Genomic DNA, 20,220 nt, shown 5'->3' on the forward strand with positions numbered 1-20,220 from the left:
TTTTATTTTTATGCAATTTATATCGCGCACATATTCAAGGCGCAGGGATTTATTTATGCCGTGTGAGATGGAATTTTTTTTACACAATACATCACGCATTCACATCGGCCAGCAGATCGCAGCCATTTCGGCGCATATCCTACTTTTCACGGCCTATTATTCCAAGTCACATTTATTTTGGTAAGTGTTTAGTCCACTTGGAAAGACTGTTTGTTTATATATATATCTATAACTTCAGTTTAATTGTCAAAGCAGAAAATGAGAATTGTACCAATTAATTGATCAACTAAATTTGAACAATAAATATTTTTTATTGATTCAATGATTGATAACTTTGCACTTAGCTCACATGTCAATAACAATCGTTGGAACCAGAGTTTTCTCTCAAAACAGAAGCACAATGTATCATTGTATGCTTTAGTGTGTGTGTGTGTGTGTGTGTGTGTGTGTGTGTGTGTGTGTGTGTGTGTGTGTGTGTGACTGTGTGTCTTCTTTATGTGTCAGTGTGTCAGCTTTTATGATTATATATATTATAATAAATGAACTTTGAATATAAACTATATTGGCGCAGATCAGTCACTGAGGAATTGCCTACCTATGTCACAGTTTTCAAGTGATCACACACTCTTCATTAAATTTGGCATGATTAATTTGGGTAAGACTTAAGAATGGTTTGATTCTAATTCTGTGAAGTTCTACTTCCAGTGTTTGGTTGAGAAGTTCAAGCAGTCAGTAGTTAAAAGATGACATCTGTAATTCCTGACCATCTGGCTTTCTCTTGTTGCGAGTTCTGACACCAGCGTAATTTGAGATCATTCCTGGAAGTGTGGTGCCACACGCAGGCAACAATGCCATTGGATTAAAGCTTGTATCCCTGATTCCAGACACGTAAACAATTGCCTTTTACCCAAACTGACAACACACCCCTTTCATAACTTTGTGTAGCAGCACTTCCTGTAGTTTCTGCTTCTTGTTGCAAGCACCGGAGGTATATCCAGATGAAAGATTCTGAGAAAACAGCAGACAAACAAACTGTACACGCACTACCGTAATTATCATGCAACTATCAGAATCACTTGACACATCACCGGTCCACTGAGTCAGAAAATTGCTCACATCTTTTATACACACGAAGACAAATGTGCGACTAGTTTCTTCATATCACGTACAAATTATTAATATTAATTTTACCTGCTAAGCGTTGAGGAAAACATGCGAGATTTGGTAATTATTCATGTCCATACATTGCCTTCGATTGTACAGATGTCAAGCAGCAGACATTTTAATAACTGAGAGCTCTCTCGTTTAGTTTCGAATAACAGAATTCCAGAGATTGATCATATTTCAAAATTAGGTATAAAATAGGAGCCATTTGGTATAAGACAGCAGAGGAAGGGTCCAGGCAACAAAGAATCTGCCTACTTTTTTAGATAAATTACGTCATTTTAATGCGAAACTATTGATCATGTGACCCATCCACGTTCTCAGCCTTTCTATCAGGGTCTTTTGAGAGGGCAATACCATAGACGTTTGTTGGTTGTCCAATCTAGACTCAATCCAAGATGGTAAGTCCCATCTAACTTTCATTTATTTACGATTTTGTTAATTGTATATCAGTTGACATAATGTATGTGTAAGTTTCGTAATACGATGGTTATGTCACCAGAAAGTTGCATCTAGAAAATTGAGAGAACCACATTTGCGTCGTTGTGGTGAAATACCTAATCAGCGATGACGAGCATATTTTCTCCCATTTTGAGTGTAAACGGTGATGAATGTTATATATAAATGAAGTTTTATATAATTCGTTTGTGTTACACACTGTCGTTTTCTACTGTCGCCGTTTGTTGTTCATAATCAGTGATCGATCGTCACATGAAGTGTTCGCTCAGTATGTGACGAAGTATGCAACGTGCATGCTTTATGGTCTCATTTGTGATCAGCTGACTACCAACTCTAACGTCATGGTACACTTATCTGATTGTTTTTGTACCTTGCCGCGACAGTTTTAACGTTTTCATCATTCTTTTGTCGTTTCAGTCTCTGAAACAGAATGTCAATTGACAGTCCAAGAATGTCTATTTTTAGACGGTCTTTGCTAGCGTCGTTGTTGGTGGACAACAATATTGAAGTGGTCATGGACTAGGAATAACAGACAGTTAAAGGGATGGGCAATCAAATGAGTCTGTCGTAGCTAACCTGTTCAAGCCTGTCAAGAGTTTAATTACAGGATTGTTCTGCTTGATTCGGCATTGATGAGCAACTCGCTCGATTCGATGTCTAGTCATTGGTTTTTGACTAATGTGAGGGCACATTAGGGTTACGGACTTATATCTTACCAGGGCTCCGGTTACAATGTTTTGGATGGCAGTTCCACACAGATGTAAGCTAGGGCCCAACAGTTTGATACCCTGCATATTCCTTTGAACTGGGATGGTTGGCCTGTTTTTGGTTGTAGCTGAATCTGGTGTTTATAGTTGCATATTTTGATAGGTCAGTAATTTTGTATGTAAGCTGGTGATGTCGGGAGAAGTTTGTGTTCAGATGCTTGATCTCAGTTTCAATGATTTGTGCAGGTGAACTTTACCGTAGACCAGATCCGTGGGATCATGGACAAGAAGAAGAACATCCGTAACATGTCCGTGATTGCTCACGTGGATCACGGAAAATCCACCCTGACCGATTCCTTGGTCAGTAAAGCGGGTATCATCGCCTCTTCCAGGGCCGGTGAGACGCGCTTCACTGATACCCGCAAGGATGAGCAGGAACGATGCATCACCATCAAGTCTACGTAAGCTTGTGTTCTATTTTAGTGATTTTGGTGACTTGGTGTTGGGTTTGTGTCTGACCAGTCCTCAAAGTATTCTTGTGGTAGTTGGTTGTGGAAGTGCTGCCAAGCTCTTACTCTGCATGTCAGACATCCTGTTCCATTGTTCCAATTAGTCATGTTTTGTTTCAAATGTATACAGACCAGATTAGTTTGGAGTGCCATGTGTAGAGAGCAGATTTGGTGCTGTGAGTTTGACGGTGTTGTGTGTTGTGCAGTGCCATCTCCCTGTACTACGAGCTGGACCCAGCTGACATGCAGTACATCAAGCAGGACTATGACCAGGAGAACAACGCTTTCTTGATCAACCTCATCGACTCCCCCGGCCACGTCGACTTCTCCTCCGAGGTGACGGCTGCCCTGCGTGTGACTGACGGCGCTCTCGTCGTCGTGGACTGCGTGTCAGGTGAGTAGGCTGCACTCACTTCTTCTGTTCCTACACCGCGCACGAAACGGTTGTTGTCCAGCGGTGGGTTACTGATGTTGGAAAAGCTTATATCTGGGAGACTGTCAAATGCCAATTAAAAAAAAAATGGTAGGGTATATCAGCTGACAATTCCTTTGCCCACATTTACATTTTCTGATTCTGCTCATGTAGCCGTGTGGCGATTTGACGTACTGTTGTTCCTTTCTCTCGTTCCTTACCCCAATTATGCCCCTTGACCATGCGTGTATGTCTTTGTGCGTAGATGCTGCGTTTTAATTGGTTAATCCCTTAACGGATGCGTACACATTCACCCCGACAGTGCGAGTTCGGTCAGTCTGACCTGGTGTGATTTCGAAGTGTGAAGACGTGTCAGTGTGCGTATCTTGGATTGTGATGTTTAGTTGTAGTTGAACGATGTTTGTGTTTCTGTAATAATCAATGCAAGTAGTGTAGTTTGGGCCATTATAACTGTATTTTGGCGAAGGGGTGATTCGAGGATTGTTTAGAGAGACTTTGTGTGTGTGTGTTCAGTTGATAAATCGATTTAAAGAAAACAGCTTTGTTTTGTGTTTTGACATGAGAAGTGTTAAAATGTAGGACATTGGTTGTTGCAGGCGTGTGCGTGCAGACGGAGACTGTGCTGCGTCAGGCCATCAGCGAGCGTATCCGCCCCGTGCTGTTGATGAACAAGATGGACCTGGCTCTGCTCACCCTGCAGCTGGAGGAGGAGGATCTCTACCAGACCTTTCAGCGTATCATCGAGAACGTCAACGTCATTGTAGGAACCTACGCTGAGGATGAGGGACCCATGGGGGACATTGCTGTGAGTCACATTGACGCTTAGTGTTTCTTCTACAGGCTGGCACTTGTGTATGGTTTGCTGTATTGTCAGTCTTTCGTGCTCAGAGACGTTTGCTTTTGTTTGTTTTCTGATGTGAAACGATCAGTCATGTTGATGCTTATTTAGCATTGTTTAAAAGTTCGGGTGATTTGACAAGCTTCATGGGCTTGTCTGTGTTTTCGACTCGTCTGCAGGCACATGCAAAATGGGCAATAGTAAGACCTTAGAAGTCAAGTAACCAGCTTTTATGTGTTCTGCTTCTGTGTATAGCTGAGTGATGTTGATGCAGCAAGACAAAAACCTAGCAGTGTCTGGTGTGTTCAAAGGTAACCTAGAAGTGTACAGTGTGTTCAAAGGTAATCTTGTGAAAGGTGTGAAGAAATGTAAAGCTTACCTCCAAGTGACTGGTGTGTTAAAGGTAAAAACAAGAGTATGGTGTGTACAAAGTGAAAGCAAGAAGAGTATGGTGTGTACAAAGTGAAAGCAAGAAGAGTATGCAGGGGTGTACCTTAACTTTTTTTGCTACCGGCCAGGGGGGCCGGTAAGTCAAAAATTGAACCGGCCCCCCCAAATCCCAACCGGCCCCCAACTTGCCGGGATTTCTTACAACCGCCCCAGCGGCTCGTCGCTTGCTAACCACATACACAAAAGACGTACATTCATACTTATAATGCATACATGTGGATTTGCACTACTAATAACTACCACAAACACACAGAAAACTTGATGACTAAAATGCTATGTTTTAATATAATGATAATTAACCTTGTTTTAATAAAGAATTTAAAATAAAAGCCGCCACAAAGAAACAAGAAATCAAAACCACATTCACACCCTGTCACACAATCACACACTAAACCTCACTAAAAGTTACCCCCTTTATGTACCCCTACCACACAATTTACAAAGTAATTTACTATGGAACTTTACTTACCACATAAACACACACTACAAAAGAGTAAATCGGCATTTTCTTTTAATTTAAATTATGTTTTTTGTTGTATAAAACCAAGTATAAAAAGCTGACTACAAACAAAACATTTTCTAAGTTGCTTTCTTGTTTTGTTTCTTTTTCTTTATGTCTGTGTTATTAATATTACTGTAAAAGTTGCATACCAGCCAAATTTACCACAGCTTAAGTCATAAATAATCAAAAGCATTACATTTCATTTCTATTTCCTAATGAAAACAAACAGATGTTCAGATTTCCTGATCTTAGAATTGTTCCCAGGTGATCTTTATGCTTTTGATTCAGCAGAGTTGCATCCCTTGTCCTATTGTTGAAGGTCTGTCTTTTCTTCTTTATCACATATAGTGGATTTGGGTGGTTTTTTTTACTTCCTTAGTTGAAGGGAAATAATTGACTGCAATAGTACTGTCACTACTTGTACTAAGTTGGTCAGCAAAGCTGGTGTTAACATATTTGGGAAAACGGTCTCAATGAGTATCCCTGCAGTCAATGACATAATTATATACATTTCCCAGAAACTGGATCAGTGGTACATAGCAGGCACATCAAAGGAAAAATACAGAGGGCTAGGGGGAATATGTTTGCTCTGGATGGGCGGTCAGATCAAAGGCAGATGCATTGTAAAAGCTGGTTGGCCTTGAGACCTGGGTCAATGACCGTTACTTGCAATCTGAACACAGCTGCCTGTCGAGACACTGACCTTCTTACTCGGGGTCAATGACCGAGTTTTTATCTGAGAGGAAACATGTGAAAGTCTCTGAAGGATTGGTGAGCGCAGGATAAGATCAGAGAGGGGGTGAAGTGAATAGCGCAAAGAGGGGGGACGGAGGGGCGGTTTAACTATTTTGACTGCTGATGCAATCGCCAGCGGCTCGTGGCACTGGAGGGGTGATGACATGGTCAAGTGAGGCGGAGGGGGGTAGCTGTCTAGCCAATGTGTCTGACATTGATTGATGGTAGTCCTGAGTCCTCAAAGTGGGGGAGGGGGGGGGGGATGAGTGGGCAGTAGAGAAGTGACAGATTTTGAGATCGCCCGCAGAGATATTTGTTCGCCGGCCGTTCCGATTGACTACGTTGCCTAACGACTTTGTACTTCAGCAAAATTTGAACCCGCCCGGCGGGCGATTTCAGAGGAATTTCGAACTCGCCCCACGCGATTTGAAGTCGCCGCGGGCGAGCGGGCGAGCGCCAAAACTCACCCCTGAGTATGGTGTGTACAAAGTGAAAGCAAGAAGAGTATGGTGTGTACAAAGTGAAAGCAAGAAGAGTATGGTGTGTACAGGTGGACCCCAAGATCGGCACTGTGGGCTTTGGATCTGGCCTGCACGGCTGGGCCTTCACCCTGAAGGACTTTGCCAAGCTGTACTCCAGCAAGTTCAAGATGCCGGAGGAGAAGCTGATGAAGCGGCTGTGGGGCGACCAGTTCTACCACGCCGGCGAGAAGAAGTGGCTCAAGGAGCAGCGCGACGGCGCCCTCCGTGGATTCACCCAGTACATCCTCAAGCCCATCTACCAGGTACATACCTTGTTTACCCCCTCACCTCACCCCCCTTTCAGACGTTCTGAAAAAATACATCCTCAAGCCCATCTACCAGGTACATACCTTGTTTACCCCCTCACCTCACCCCCCTTTCAGACATTCTGAAAGAATACATCCTCAAGCCCATCTACCAGGTACATACCTTGTTTACCCCCTCACCTCACCCCCCTTTCAGACGTTCTGAAAAAATACATCCATGTTTGTAAAGCAGGTGATGTGTGTAAAGGATGTAATGTTTGTGTGAGATGTGTGTAAAGCCTGTGAGGATGTGTGTTACAGATCTTCAACACGGCGATGAAGAAGACGAAGGAGGAGACGCTGGCCCTGGTGGACAAGCTGGGCATCAAGCTCACCTCGGAGGACCGAGAGCTGCAGGACAAGCCGCTTCTCAAGGTACGTTAGTCTCGTCATCGTCTCGCACCTTTTTTGCAAAGTTTAGATATTGGCTAGTGTCACCAGTTCCACATTTCAGGCATCACATGGCGGCTATCTCCTGCCAGGTGTGTTTCACAATGTGGAAGAGAAACTCTTTGCTGGGTTTGATGCGAGTAGAACATTCCTGTTACTTGTCACAAAGCCCAGCAATGGACACGCGTTGTAAACTGAGACCAACTCCTTGGCAGCAGGGTGAGAATGCCCATTGCTGTGCTGGGTGATAATTTCTTCAGTGTCTAAATGAACCTTGCTATATAAATGTAACTTATTTTGAGTGTTTGTTCGGGGGTCTAAATGTACCTTGCTCTTATGAGTAGTTTTTCTGTGTCTAAATGTACTTTGATATTTTCAGTAGTTTTTCGGGGTGTAAATGTACCTTGTTATTTTGAGGTGGCAGAAGTGTAAGTTGCTGTTAGGTGAGGACATGAGCTGGACTGATGGACTTGAGACAGATTTGTGTTTGGAGTGGTCTTGACTGATGGATGAAAGATAGCTGTGCATTTGTTTTATTGGACGTGAGCTTGACTGACGGATGAAAGATAGCTGTGCATTTGTTTTATTGGACGTGAGCTTGACTGATGGATTAAAGATAGCTGTGCATTTGTTTTATTGGACGTGAGCTTGACTGACGGATGAAAGATAGCTGTGCATTTATTTTATTGGACGTGAGCTTGACTGATGGATTAAAGATAGCTGTGCATTTGTTTTATTGGACGTGAGCTTGACTGATGGATTAAAGATAGCTGTGCATTTGTTTTATTGGACGTGAGCTTGACTGATGGATGAAAGATGGCTGTGCATTTGTTTTATTGGATGTGAGCTTGACTGATTAATGAAAGATAGCCGTGCATTTGTGTTATTGGATGAAAGATTGCCGTGCATTTGTGTTATTGGACGTGAGCTTGACTGATCGATGAAAACTCGACTGATGGATGAAAACTAGACCTACATTGTAGGCTACACATAGCGTGTTGATGCTGTGACAACTGTGTGTGATTGCAGACGATCATGAGGAAGTGGCTGCCGGCTGGCGACGCTATGCTGCAGATGATTGTCATCCACCTGCCCTCACCTGTCACCGCCCAGAAATACAGGATGGAGCTGCTGTACGAAGGTCCCCATGACGACCCTTGTGGCGTCGGTGAGTGGCTCTTTTTCCTTGTAAGACTGCACACATGTGGATGCAGACCTGTACACATCTACGGTTTCTCCGTAATTTCTCCGATTTTTATATGCAGAATACGGTGCTACGGAATTTTAATTAAAATTCCGAAATTCCGATGTTTTACTCCAAAATAAAAGTTTTGTACTTTTTGAGTCACTTGAGAAAAAGTGACTCTATGTAATCGGTCAGTGTTAGTCTGTCCGGCCGGCCGTCCGTAGACACCACCTTAACGTTGGACTTTTCTCGGAAACTATCAAAGCGATCCGGCTCATATTTTGTTTAGTCGTGACCTCCAATGACCTCTACACTTTAACGATGGTTTCGTTGACCTTTGACCTTTTTCAAGGTCACAGGTCAGCGTCAAAGGAAAAATTAGACATTTTATATCTTTGACAAAGTTCATCGGATGTGATTGAAACTTTGTAGGATTATTCTTTACATCAAAGTATTTACATCTGTAGCCTTTTACGAACGTTATCAGAAAAACAAGGGAGATAACTAGCCTTTTCTGTTCGGCAACACACAACTTAACGTTGGGCTTTTCTCGGAAACTATAAAAGTGACCGGGCTCAAATTTTATGTGAACGTGACTCATTGTGTTGTGAATAGCAATTTCTTCCTGTCCATCTGATGCCTCATATAATATTCAGAACTGCGAAAGTGACTCGATCGAGCGTTTGCTCTTCTTGTTTTCTGTTTTAAGATGTTTTGACCAATTAGTTGGCCGTTGCGCTGAAAAGACGTTTTCCGATTTACTGGAAGCGCGCGTGTTCTCAGCATTGAGTCTTTGTTCTTAGACTTAGTTCGTCCAGCGTCTGCGTGGCAACTTGTGATTGAAGTGAAACATGGAAAAGAAAAAAAGAGTGCGAGATTCAGATAGTGAAGAGGAGACGCCAGCTCTGTCACCAAAGAAGAAGAAAACGGCACAACAGTGTTTCAGTTTGTGTGCTTTGTGAGCAGAATTATGTCTTGAACTGTCGTTACAGCTTACTACTGAAACATTTTAAAAACTACTGAAATTTGGTTTGTTTACTACTGATGAGCGTTTTGAGTGTGCACAGGTCTGTGGATGAAAGGTCTCTGGAATAAGAGCCTGAATTAGGAACTGCATAACATCTGAACAAATACCATTAACTATCCAAAATTACTGAAAGTATCTCCAGTATGTAGGCATAATATCCCGTAAGTTTCAAAGCGGTCCACTGCTGAATTGCAGCGCTTTTTGTACAGGCACCCCTCAAAATTGTCACACAACCTCCCAATTTTGACCCCTCATGCGATCAGCACGTGCAAAAGAGGGAATAGCATAGCACACTGCTTTAAACCAGGTGCAACATTTGTCTCAATAACTTTTTTTGCAAAGTTTAGATGTTGGCTAGTGTCAGCAGTGCCACATTTCAGGCATCACATGGCGGATATCTCCTGCCAGGTGTGTTTCACAATGTGGAAGAGAGACTCTTTGCTGGGTTTGATGCGAGTAGAACATTCCTGTTACTTGTCACAAAGCTAAGCAATGGACACACGTTGTCAACTTGTAAACTGAGACCAACTCCTTGGCAGCAGGATGAGAATGCCCATAGCTCTGATAGTTGAATGCCCATAGCTCTGATAGTTGAATGCCCATATAGGGTGGGGAACCTGTCCAGAATTATGCTTAGACCCAAAACAAATGTTGCAACGCATTTAGATAGCCTGTCTCAACATTCCCAAGGAGTTATACCGTTGGCAGCCTCTGCATAACTTTTTTATGACGGTTTGATTACGTCACATATAAAAACCCTTGTTTCTGCCAATAACGCCGCAAAATTCCACTCTACGGCGCTTCATTAGCCTACCATCATCTAAAAGGAACACTTTATTAAGCCGGTGGACGGACAAGGGTCAACTGTATGTGCAGACTAAGAAACGGTATCCATGTCCCACCCCCGTGTCACCACAGTAAAACGTAAAAGACCTTGGTCATTCTGCTATTAGTGCAGTTAGCTGATTACACCTTAACACGCGCACACCTGGTTAGCACCACTCTTGTTGCTGCAAGCTTTCATTTGGAGGAAGCTACCCGAATTTCCCAGCCCTGGGATAATAAAATAATGAAAATGAAATGAACAATAACGCATTGCAATGCGTTGTTCACGTACGGACGATAAAAGAAATACGCATTCTTTAATATGACTATACCTATTCCTATCCCTTTGTCTTCTTCAGCAGAATACTTCCTAGGACGGCTTTCATTCAAAGTCATCTACAGGTGAAGAAAAGAGTGCATAACACAATAGCCCTACCGTTTGAGGAAAACATGATGGTTACGATGTTTCACTCTCGATTTCAAAAGACGGTAGAGGCGAGTTGCAGCAGCCAACACCGCGACATTCCCCACATCCAGATGTGCACTCTAGTCCGTGTTTCCTGCAACTACACCGCTTTGTGTCACAACCACTTTTGCATGTGCAGCGAATCACCTCAGTTTAACACATCGGCTGGTGCTGCCGGCAGATATGTTGTCACTGGAACAAGGATGCCATGCTCAAGTTTCCAGCCGTAGTCCGTGGGATCCATGGCCACTTTGAGTCCCATCCATTCTTGTACTTGCAAGAACACTCGCATGCTGTGGAATCGGGCAGCTGCTGAAGTGGGTGGCAGAGTGTGAATTTGCACAAACGTTGTTCCAATAGCTACCTTTGAACAGAAGAGTCGGTAGCGAAGTTCATCGAGACCCTCTCTGGAACTACCGTTGTAGAGCAGCACTAACGCATTTTCACCTGCTGATAGGATATCCTCTAAGGTCGCATTGTCTTGGAGGAACACTTCAGCAAGTGTTTGCAACTGTAGGTTGTTTCTGAGTTCCTTCATCGAGGCTGCTTCTAACTCTAGAACACCGTGAAGCTGCACAGCAGTGTCCTTATTGATGCTCAGTGCGTCAACTTGGTTCACATTGAGTTCAGACTCGTAAGGGGTCGAAAGTGTTCCTGTCTGCTCATCTTGCGTGTTTTTATCTCTATTCTTTTCTGTGTCACTTTCGGGCAGTGGCAGTGGCACACGGAATATGTCAGACAGCAACGGCAGCATACTTAGTGCTGCGTCAACAAGTATGTGTCCTCGAACGGCACGCAGCACAGCTTTCTCTTGAAGCATGTTGCTCGCTGCGTTTGGTGCGTACACAGTAGACAGCACTTCATGAAGACCCGTTTCTTCCATCAGATGGCCAATACACGCCAGGAAACTCATTTCCAGATGGAAGGGTCCAAGGCGAAGGACAATGGCTTTACGGTCGCTACCATCTGGCTCACTGGAGATGATGCCAAGAGCTTTCCACTATAAGGGTTGGTCAAATGTCAACACAGGTGTCGTGTTGCTGCGCTTTGCCTGAGCACTGATGAAATGCAGGGTAGAAAATATGCACGTGGTGTCACTGGGATTCATGTCGATCATCGGCATAAATATTATGGATGACTGTCCTGGATATCTGCCCTTGTGGATGGCTTGCATGAAACCAGACCAAGATGGTCTGTCGGGTTGCAACAGCCAGCAAGCTTTCCACAGCAGATCCACCTTTGATGTTACATCTTCTACAAACACGTTTTCAAGATGTTCAAATTTCAGCTTCAGCAGGCCATCACACGCTTGTCTGTTGTAGTACTGAATGTCAACTTTAGCTCTTTTCACTATTTCTTCTGGCTTGACGTCAGTTCTTCTTCCGATCCTGTCTGTTGTAGTACTGAATGTCAACTTTAGCTCTTTTCATTATTTCTTCTGGCTTGACGTCAGTTCTTCTTCTGATCCTGTCTGTTTTCCCGATGGTCGGAGTGACAGTGGCGATCATTCCCATTCCATGAAATGTGTTGCACCCGTCCAGTGTTGCTGTGTTGTGGTCGAGGTTGTCTGCGATATATTGGGTAAAATGGCCATCAACTTGAAAGGCAACGTTGTTTTCTGAAACGGCAGCATTTATTTCATAGGTCAGAACCTCCTTGTACGATGAACAGAATCCCAGAGAATACCATGTGTCAATGAGGAACTTTGAATCAAAACAATGATGCATTTGCACAGCTAGTCCGATCTGTAGGGTACACAGCAACAATCGTGGGCTAGATGCCTGCATAATTGCCTGTCCAATCGATGAGACTTTCACGCTGGTTTCCTTTCCCCTGAAGATGTTTTCAAGAAGAATCTGTAAGGACTTTAGAACAAACTCTAAGTTGGCGCCATGCGATGAAATGTCATCATCACTGGGGTACATTGCACGGGATGTCGGCACTGCTCTTATGTCATTCTTTAGCAGTTCTGCAGCGGTTTTGAGAATCAGCTCTTTCTGTGCATCCTCACATTTGACCTTTTTTGCATAAAAGTTATGAAGAATTGAAGAGGCTGTCTTCCTGAATGTTACGACATTTGACTTGCCGTTGACTTCCGTGACGACGAGCTGCTCACCAAAATAATTTTGAAGTTCTTGTTTCATCGTCGGGTGGCTATAAGCATCATCTGTAAACTCCTTCATTTTGATAATCAGGTCGTTCACTGTTATCTGTTCGTTTTCATTTTGAACCAGGTAGGTAGCAACTTTCTCCAACGCTTCAGCTTTCCTCTCATCTTTCGGTCGACCAAGTTTCACCTGTTTGTTGCCTTGATGCGACTGAGTAAACTGTGGTGGTCTGTTCCTGCTCCGAAAGCAAAGACTACAGTTTTGATGGTAGACTGCATCAGCAGCTGGTTTGATGGTAGACTGCATCAGCAGCTGGCAAATCTGATACAAACTCCAGTCTGCTTCGTACAATGTCTGCCCATTCATCACAGCGCTGCGAACAAACTTGAAAAATTGTGCGTTCAAAGTCAAGTGTCCTAACAGGATACACTTTGGGACCAGAGCGCGAGTCAAGGTTTCCTTCCTTGCCGCAAAAAAGGCAACATTTAGCAAAGTCAAAACATTATTACTGTGAGAGCAAATTCTGTGCTAGACTGATTTGATAAAGCGTTCTTTCTTTCTGCTTTCTTCTTCAAAACGCTCTGAATGTTACGTGCATTCGTGTAATTGCGACGACAAACCTCGTGCACTGCTTCACCTTCTGATAGACAAACGGCATCACCACGTTCCAGACTAGCCTTGTTTATGGTATAGATCTCTTTCTCTGTCTGTTGGCACAACAGTCTTCTCTCCAAGGTTGAGCGGATCACCACACAAAACACACAGCGCCATGGTTTGTAATTGGAACAAAAGCTGAAAAAAAAAAATTAAACTGAGTATGAGTCATTCTGTGTTATATCACTTTAGACATTTAATCTGGCAGGGAATCACACACACACACACACACTCACACTCACACTGCATACACGCACGCACCGTCACACACACAAACGCACACGCACACAGACTCGCACGCCTAGTTCTCAACAAGGCAACGTTAGAATATACATGTAGCTAACCTCATTGTTTGATCATGAGAAGTACAATAATGTCTTTTTTCCGGTGAATCTATTTTATACACAACACTGTCTCAGCAGCTTTAGATCTGTTTCGCGAGCCATACTTGTGACCTAAAAAACATTAGCGCCGGCGTGAAGGTGAAGGTCGGCTGAAACAATTCGGTCCTATTTACAGTAAAATACAGATATTTATCTACTGCTGATTATCATCCTCTTGCGCATTCCAAGAAAAGTAGTCAACTAGATCATTTTCATAAAGAAAAAGACAAAAAAAAGGAATTAAAAACATATATTCGAGCGAACACTGCAGCGTATTACAGACTGTCAAAGCATCGTCTGCTGCAGTATCAAATCGATCGCTTCCAATCGCTTCCGATCGTTTATATGTCCTATAACAAAGTAAAACCTCGGAAATATTCATTGATACTGCAAGTTTTTAGTGGCAACTTTTTAATTCAAACTATAAATCGCACAAAAAAGACGAAATACTTTACTTACCAAAGATTTGTTGACGTGCAGAGTTCTGCTTCAAATGCTCGCGCAAAACGAAGTTGTAGTTGTCTCCCATGGTAAACAAATCACCCAAGCTATGGCTGGCCAGTGAGGGCACATTAAATTCTACCGTTTTTCAACTTGAAAATTCTCCATTATGCAGAGGCGTACATAGGTATAACATGATGCAATTGTTAGATCTACATTCACTTTACCATTTCCATTCGATATCATTTCTGTAACCATTTATTTTACCCCTTTTGCCCCGTTCCCCAGGTTAATAGCTCTGATAGTTGAATGCCCATAGCTCAGATAGTCTGTTGGGGGTCTAAATGTACCTTTGCTTTTCGGATAACGCCGAACAGAAGCATGGTACTTTCATAATTCCTTACTAGATGATTTCAGAAGTCTGGTAGAGTAGGTGGCAGAGCAGGGGCTCACATCCATGAGAGGTGGCATAGGACAAATGTCCTGGACAATGCAATAGTGATAGGACATTTGTCCTGAACAAAAATAAATCAATAGGACTTTTTTTTCGCAACAAAACGTAAATGGCACTTGCACACTAACAGCATGGTCTTTAGTTTTTTGGTGATCGGTAAGCGTCGATTGGTAAGCGTCGATTTTCGGAAGTTTGAACAGCCAACGGTAAAAGAGTTGCCTGTTTGCTGACATTTCGTGCAAAACATCAGTTGCTTCTCTGGGTCGTGTGACACCCACGGGAATGAAATCGACCAGTTTGAAATGAAGCCACGCGCGTGGGGTGGGGGAGGGGGTAACGTCTTTCTGACTTTCTAGAGCGACGGTTTCATCTGGCTCTGGCTGCTCAGAGGCCGGAGGGAGCTCAGTTTTAGTGGTACTAGCCGCTGATGAGGGCAAAGATTTTAAGTACAAACGCTTCTGGCCTTTATCTGGCACCAAATTTCGTTTCGGCGGCATGTTGCTTTTCCGGAAAAAACAAATGCGAAGGGAGGCAACTGTCAACCGGCTTGGAGCATTCAGAGTTGCGACCCTTGTAAGCTCTTCTCTATAAAAAGCACATACAGTCTTCCCAAGTTTCGTCTGCTTGGAGAGACACATCGCTTCGCAAAACATCGACAAAATAGCAAATCAAACTACTGTAAATTGGAAAGTACTGACAATGTCCGGATCAAATGAAAGCATAATCGGACAATGACCACTTTGTGACAAAAACAATAGGACATAATTATGTCCTCTTGCATGAAAAATGTATAGGACATTTGGAAAAAATATCCGTGTATGTCCGATGTCCGACGTGGATGTGAGCCCCTGGGCAGAGTATGTACCACGATTCCGATTGGCCCTATCCCATAAACTTTTTGCAGAACATTGCATAACATCTGAACAAATACCTTTAACTATCCAAAATTACTGAAAGTATCCCAGTGTGTAGGCATAATATCCCGTAAGTTTCAAATCAGTCCACTACTGAATTGCTGTGCTTTTTGTAAAGGCACCCCTCAAAATTGTCGCACAACTTTCCAATTTTGACCCCTCGTGCAATCAGCATGTGCATAAGAGGGAATAGCATAGCACACAAAATACGCAAGCCAACTAAACAAAACATGTTCTGGGTATGAGTTTGCTTTTTCGTCGTATGTAAAAGTTGCCAAGTTTTGCATAGTATTATTTTTGGTTGAATTTGAGTTGGTCCCTTCTGTTTTTTGTATCGTCGATTTTGGGGGTACCCTTATTGGGGCGGCGGTCACATGAACCCTGTCAAAGAAATGTTTGATCTGAATGGTGTGCCAAATAGTCAAGTGGACGGCCTTAAATGGCGTAGAAAGTTTGAATGAAATGACACCGGAATGACTGCTTTAAACCAGGTGCAACATTTGTCTCAATAACTTTTTTTTGCAAAGTTTAGATGTTGGCTTGTGTTAGCGGTGCCACATTTCAGGCATCACATGGCGGATATCTCCTGCCAGGTGTGTTTCACAATGTGGAAGAGAAACTCTTTGCTGGGTTTGATGCGAGTAGAACATTCCTGTTACTTGTCACAAAGCTAAGCAATGGACACACGTTGTAAACTGAGACCAACTCCTTGGCAGCATAGCCCATAGCTCTGATAGTTGAATGCTCATAGCTCTGATAATCTGTTGGGGGTCTAAATGTACCTTGCTTTTCAGATAACGCCGAACAGAAGCATGGTACATGCTGCGCCTTGTTTTGAAAATCTTGTCCGAGTAAACGGGGCTCCTACTCTACCAGACCGCTGAAAATCCAGAGTTATATCCGAAAATCCCCCATTGGTGCAATTCATGCGCTAGAACCGTCGAATTAAAAAAAAGTTAGGTCTTCGAATTGAAACCCTAACACAACAGTCGCCATTTTTGACTCACATGCGAAGCAAAAGTGAGTCTATGTACTCACCCGAGTCGTCCGTCCGTCTGGACGTCCGTCCGGAAAACTTTAACGTTGGATATTTCTTGGACACTATTCAGTCTATCAGTACCAAATTTGGCAAGATGGTGTATGATAAGGCCCCAAAAAACATACATAGCATCTTGACCTTGCTTCAAGGTCAAGGTCGCAGGGGCCATAAATGTTGCCTAAAAAACAGCTATTTTTCCCATTTTCTCTGAAGTTTTTGAGATTTAATACCTCACCTATATATGATATATAGGGCAAAGTAAGCCCCATCTTTTGATACCAGTTTGGTTTACCTTGCTTCAAGGTCAAGGTCACAGGAGCTCTTCAAAGTTGGATTGTATACATATTTTGAAGTGACCTTGACCCTGAACTATGGAAGATAACTGTTTCAAACTTAAAAATTATGTGGGGCACATGTTATGCTTTCATCATAAGACACATTTGGTCACATATGGTCAAGGTCACTTTGACCCTTATGAAATGTGACCAAAATAAGGTAGTGAACCACTAAAAGTGACCATATCTCATGGTAGAAAGAGCCAATAAGCACCATTGTACTTCCTGTCTTGAATTAACAGCTTTGTGTTGCATGACCTTGGATGACCTTGACCTTGGGTCAAGGTCACATGTATTTTGGTAGGAAAAATGTGTAAAGCATGTGAGTCGTATGGGCTTTGCCCTTCTTGAGCCTTAGCTTCTGAGGCTCACAGTGCCCATCGTTTCTGTGCCGTTCAGGGCGGTGGTAAAACCCTTTCTTTGCTGTGAAACGGGCTGCAGGTTTCATGGTGAAATAATTGAAGGAAACTGAAGGATATCAGCAGAAACGGGTCTAAAAACAAGGATTGCATAGTATATGTATGAGCCAATATTTGACCAGTTTGGTCTCCATACACAACGGAATAAGACTTCCTAGTTCCTCTGAGAAATGGGTATGCATTTCAGTAGAGAGAAGCTCTGAAGGAGCTCATTCAAAAAATGTGTATATTTTCAGCATAGACAGAATCCTATGAAGAATTTTATGATTTTAGCATAGACAGAATGGATTAAAGAATTGTATGTTTTCAGCATAGACAGAATCCTATAAAAAAATTGTGTGTGTACAGGAATCAAGACGTGCGACCCCAAGGGAGAGGTGATGATGTACATTTCCAAGATGGTGCCCACCAGCGACAAGGGTCGATTCTATGCCTTCGGCCGTGTCTTCTCCGGGACGGTGCAAACGGGACAGAAGGTGCGCATCATGGGGCCCAACTACACCCCGGGCAAGAAGGAGGACCTCTACGAGAAGAGCATCCAGAGGTGAGCATTGATACACCATCCAGGGCAGGGTGTTGGTTGCATCCAGGGTGCGATAGGAGTAGGACAGGGTGGTGTAATGATAGGTGTGTGATGTCATGATAGGTGTGTGATGTCATGATAGGTGTGTGATGTTGAGATTGTTGTGTAATGATGATTGTTGTGTGATGTCATGATTGGTGTGTGATGTCATGATTGGTGCATGATGTCATGATTGGTGTGTGATGTCATGATTGTTGTGTGATGTCGAGATTGGTGTGTGATGTCATGATGATTATTGACTGTGTTCAGAACCATCCTGATGATGGGTCGCTACACGGAGGCGATCGAGGATGTGCCGTGCGGCAACATCTGTGGCCTGGTGGGTGTGGACCAGTACCTGGTGAAGGGAGGGACCATCTCCACCTACAAGGAGGCGCACAACATGAAGGTGATGAAGTTCTCCGTCAGCCCCGTGGTGCGCGTGGCCGTGGAGTGCAAGGACCCCCAGCATCTGCCCAAGCTGGTGGAGGGACTCAAGCGTCTGGCCAAGTCGGACCCTATGGTGCAGGTAAGGATCACATTGTTACCACTAAAAGGAACGCATGATAAATGTACTGTAAAGCTGGCTTCATTTGGAAATCGGAAAACGGTGAAATGCAGACCTGTTTACCAGTACGATTTGGGCGTATTTTGTACGCCAAATTATGATCGGTACGACAATACGCGACACACGCACGAAATACGACTAAGAAAAAGTCTAGAAAAGTTTTCCGGTGTTGGTGTGCCGATTACGGGATGGTACAACTAATACCGGTTTCCGTCTAAGGGAGATAACCCTGACAGCGAGTCTTCAGCTGTGGAAACCTCGTTCAGTTGTTGGCACGTGCGATCGTCTGGACAATCGTGGCAAAATGAAGCGGAAAAATGTGCCAGTTTCGGATGACTACCAAGTCTGAATAGCAGAAGCAGCAGATTTTCTTGGAGAAATATAAGAAAGAGCCAGGAATTGTGGAGTCTACTGTGGGAAAAAGTCCTGCACACCCAGGGCCTAGCATTGTAAGCCGTACGGCTTACTTTACGCCGAAATAACATCTCCAGTACGCGGAACTCGATTTGGTGTACGCCGAAATGCAAAAACCTGTTATTCCCAAACGGTAAACCCAAACAGTCCCAGCTTTCGTTTTGTGCGCCATTCGGTTCAATTCTCAATCGGTTTGCTTGAGCACGCACTTCCTCCACTGCTGTGCACAGCTCACTCTTTAGCTGGGCTGGCCTGGCAGCTTGACCCGGTCAATCTCACGCCCGGCAGTACATGATAGTCTCTCTGTCTGGCAGTGTATCATAGAGGAGTCTGGGTATTTACATGATACTGTGTATCTACATGATAGTCTCTCTGTCGGGCAGTGTATCATAGAGGAGTCTGGGTATTTACATGATACTGTATATCTACATGATAGTCTCTCTGTCTGGCAGTGTATCATAGAGGAGTCTGTATCTACATGGTACTGTGTATCTACATGATAGTCTCTCTGTCTGGCAGTGTATCATAGAGGAGTCTGGATATTTACATGATACTGTGTATCTACATGAGTCTCTCTGTCTTGCAGTGTATCATTGAGGAGTCTGGGTATTTACATGATACTGTGTATCTACATAATAGTCTCTCTGTCTGGCAGTGTATCATAGAGGAGTCTGGGTATTTACATGATACTGTATATCTACATGATAGTCTCTCTGTCTGGCAGTGTATCATAGAGGAGTCTGTATCTACATGATACTGTATATCTACATGATAGTCTCTCTGTCTGGCAGTGTATCATTGATGAGTCTGTATCTACATAATACTGTGTCCCTTGTACTGTATATCTACATGATAGTCTCTCTGTCTGGCAGTGTATCATTGATGAGTCTGTATCTACATGATACTGTGTCCCTTGTACTGTGTATCTACATGAGTCTCTCTGTCTTGCAGTGTATCATTGAGGAGTCCGGGGAGCACATCATCGCGGGAGCGGGCGAGCTCCACTTGGAGATCTGCCTGAAGGACCTGGAGGAGGACCACGCGGGAATCCCCATCAAGGTGTCGGACCCCGTGGTGTCCTACAGGGAGACCGTCAGCGAGGAGTCCAGCATCTGCTGTCTGTCCAAGTCCCCCAACAAGCACAACAGGATCTTCATGAAGGCCGCCCCCCTGCCCGACGGTCTGGCTGAGGCCATTGATAAGGTGTGTGTGTGTGTGATGAGGAATTAACTCTATGAACTTGATAGGAAGCTCCCGCTACTTTGAGAGACCACAGTGACCTAGAGTCATTACATTTGTCACGGTACTGTCCACACTGTAAGATAAACATGGTCTCCTATTTAATAATGACAGCTTGTATAGCGTCGACCACAGTAATCTATGCTCTCCGCGCTTTACACATTTACTCTGAA

At 43.6% G+C, this 20,220-nt stretch overlaps 2 protein-coding genes across 4 annotated transcripts in view; one reads left to right on the forward strand and one right to left on the reverse strand.

Annotated features, from left to right (window-relative positions):
• The window catches only part of LOC138949824 (uncharacterized), a 209,577-nt gene extending 208,283 nt beyond the window's left edge, over positions 1-1,294 (reverse strand). For all 3 annotated transcript variants that reach the window (XM_070321607.1, XM_070321613.1, XM_070321603.1), the window contains exon 1: positions 1,192-1,294. The gene's annotated coding sequence lies outside the window, so the exon portion shown is untranslated. The remainder of the gene's footprint in view (positions 1-1,191) is intronic.
• A 144-nt stretch (positions 1,295-1,438) lies between these two features.
• The window catches only part of LOC138949893 (eukaryotic translation elongation factor 2-like), a 30,457-nt gene continuing 11,675 nt past the window's right edge, over positions 1,439-20,220 (forward strand). Inside the window, exons 1-10 of the mRNA XM_070321681.1 lie at positions 1,439-1,565; positions 2,577-2,791; positions 3,046-3,233; positions 3,869-4,077; positions 6,348-6,581; positions 6,885-6,998; positions 8,043-8,181; positions 17,613-17,808; positions 18,097-18,355; positions 19,760-20,011. Of these exons, the coding sequence (XP_070177782.1) occupies positions 1,563-1,565; positions 2,577-2,791; positions 3,046-3,233; positions 3,869-4,077; positions 6,348-6,581; positions 6,885-6,998; positions 8,043-8,181; positions 17,613-17,808; positions 18,097-18,355; positions 19,760-20,011 (1,809 nt within the window). The 5' untranslated portion in view covers positions 1,439-1,562. The remainder of the gene's footprint in view (positions 1,566-2,576; positions 2,792-3,045; positions 3,234-3,868; positions 4,078-6,347; positions 6,582-6,884; positions 6,999-8,042; positions 8,182-17,612; positions 17,809-18,096; positions 18,356-19,759; positions 20,012-20,220) is intronic.

This window comes from Littorina saxatilis, linkage group LG1 (assembly GCF_037325665.1).
Source record: "Littorina saxatilis isolate snail1 linkage group LG1, US_GU_Lsax_2.0, whole genome shotgun sequence".
Lineage (NCBI taxonomy): Eukaryota > Metazoa > Mollusca > Gastropoda > Littorinimorpha > Littorinidae > Littorina > Littorina saxatilis.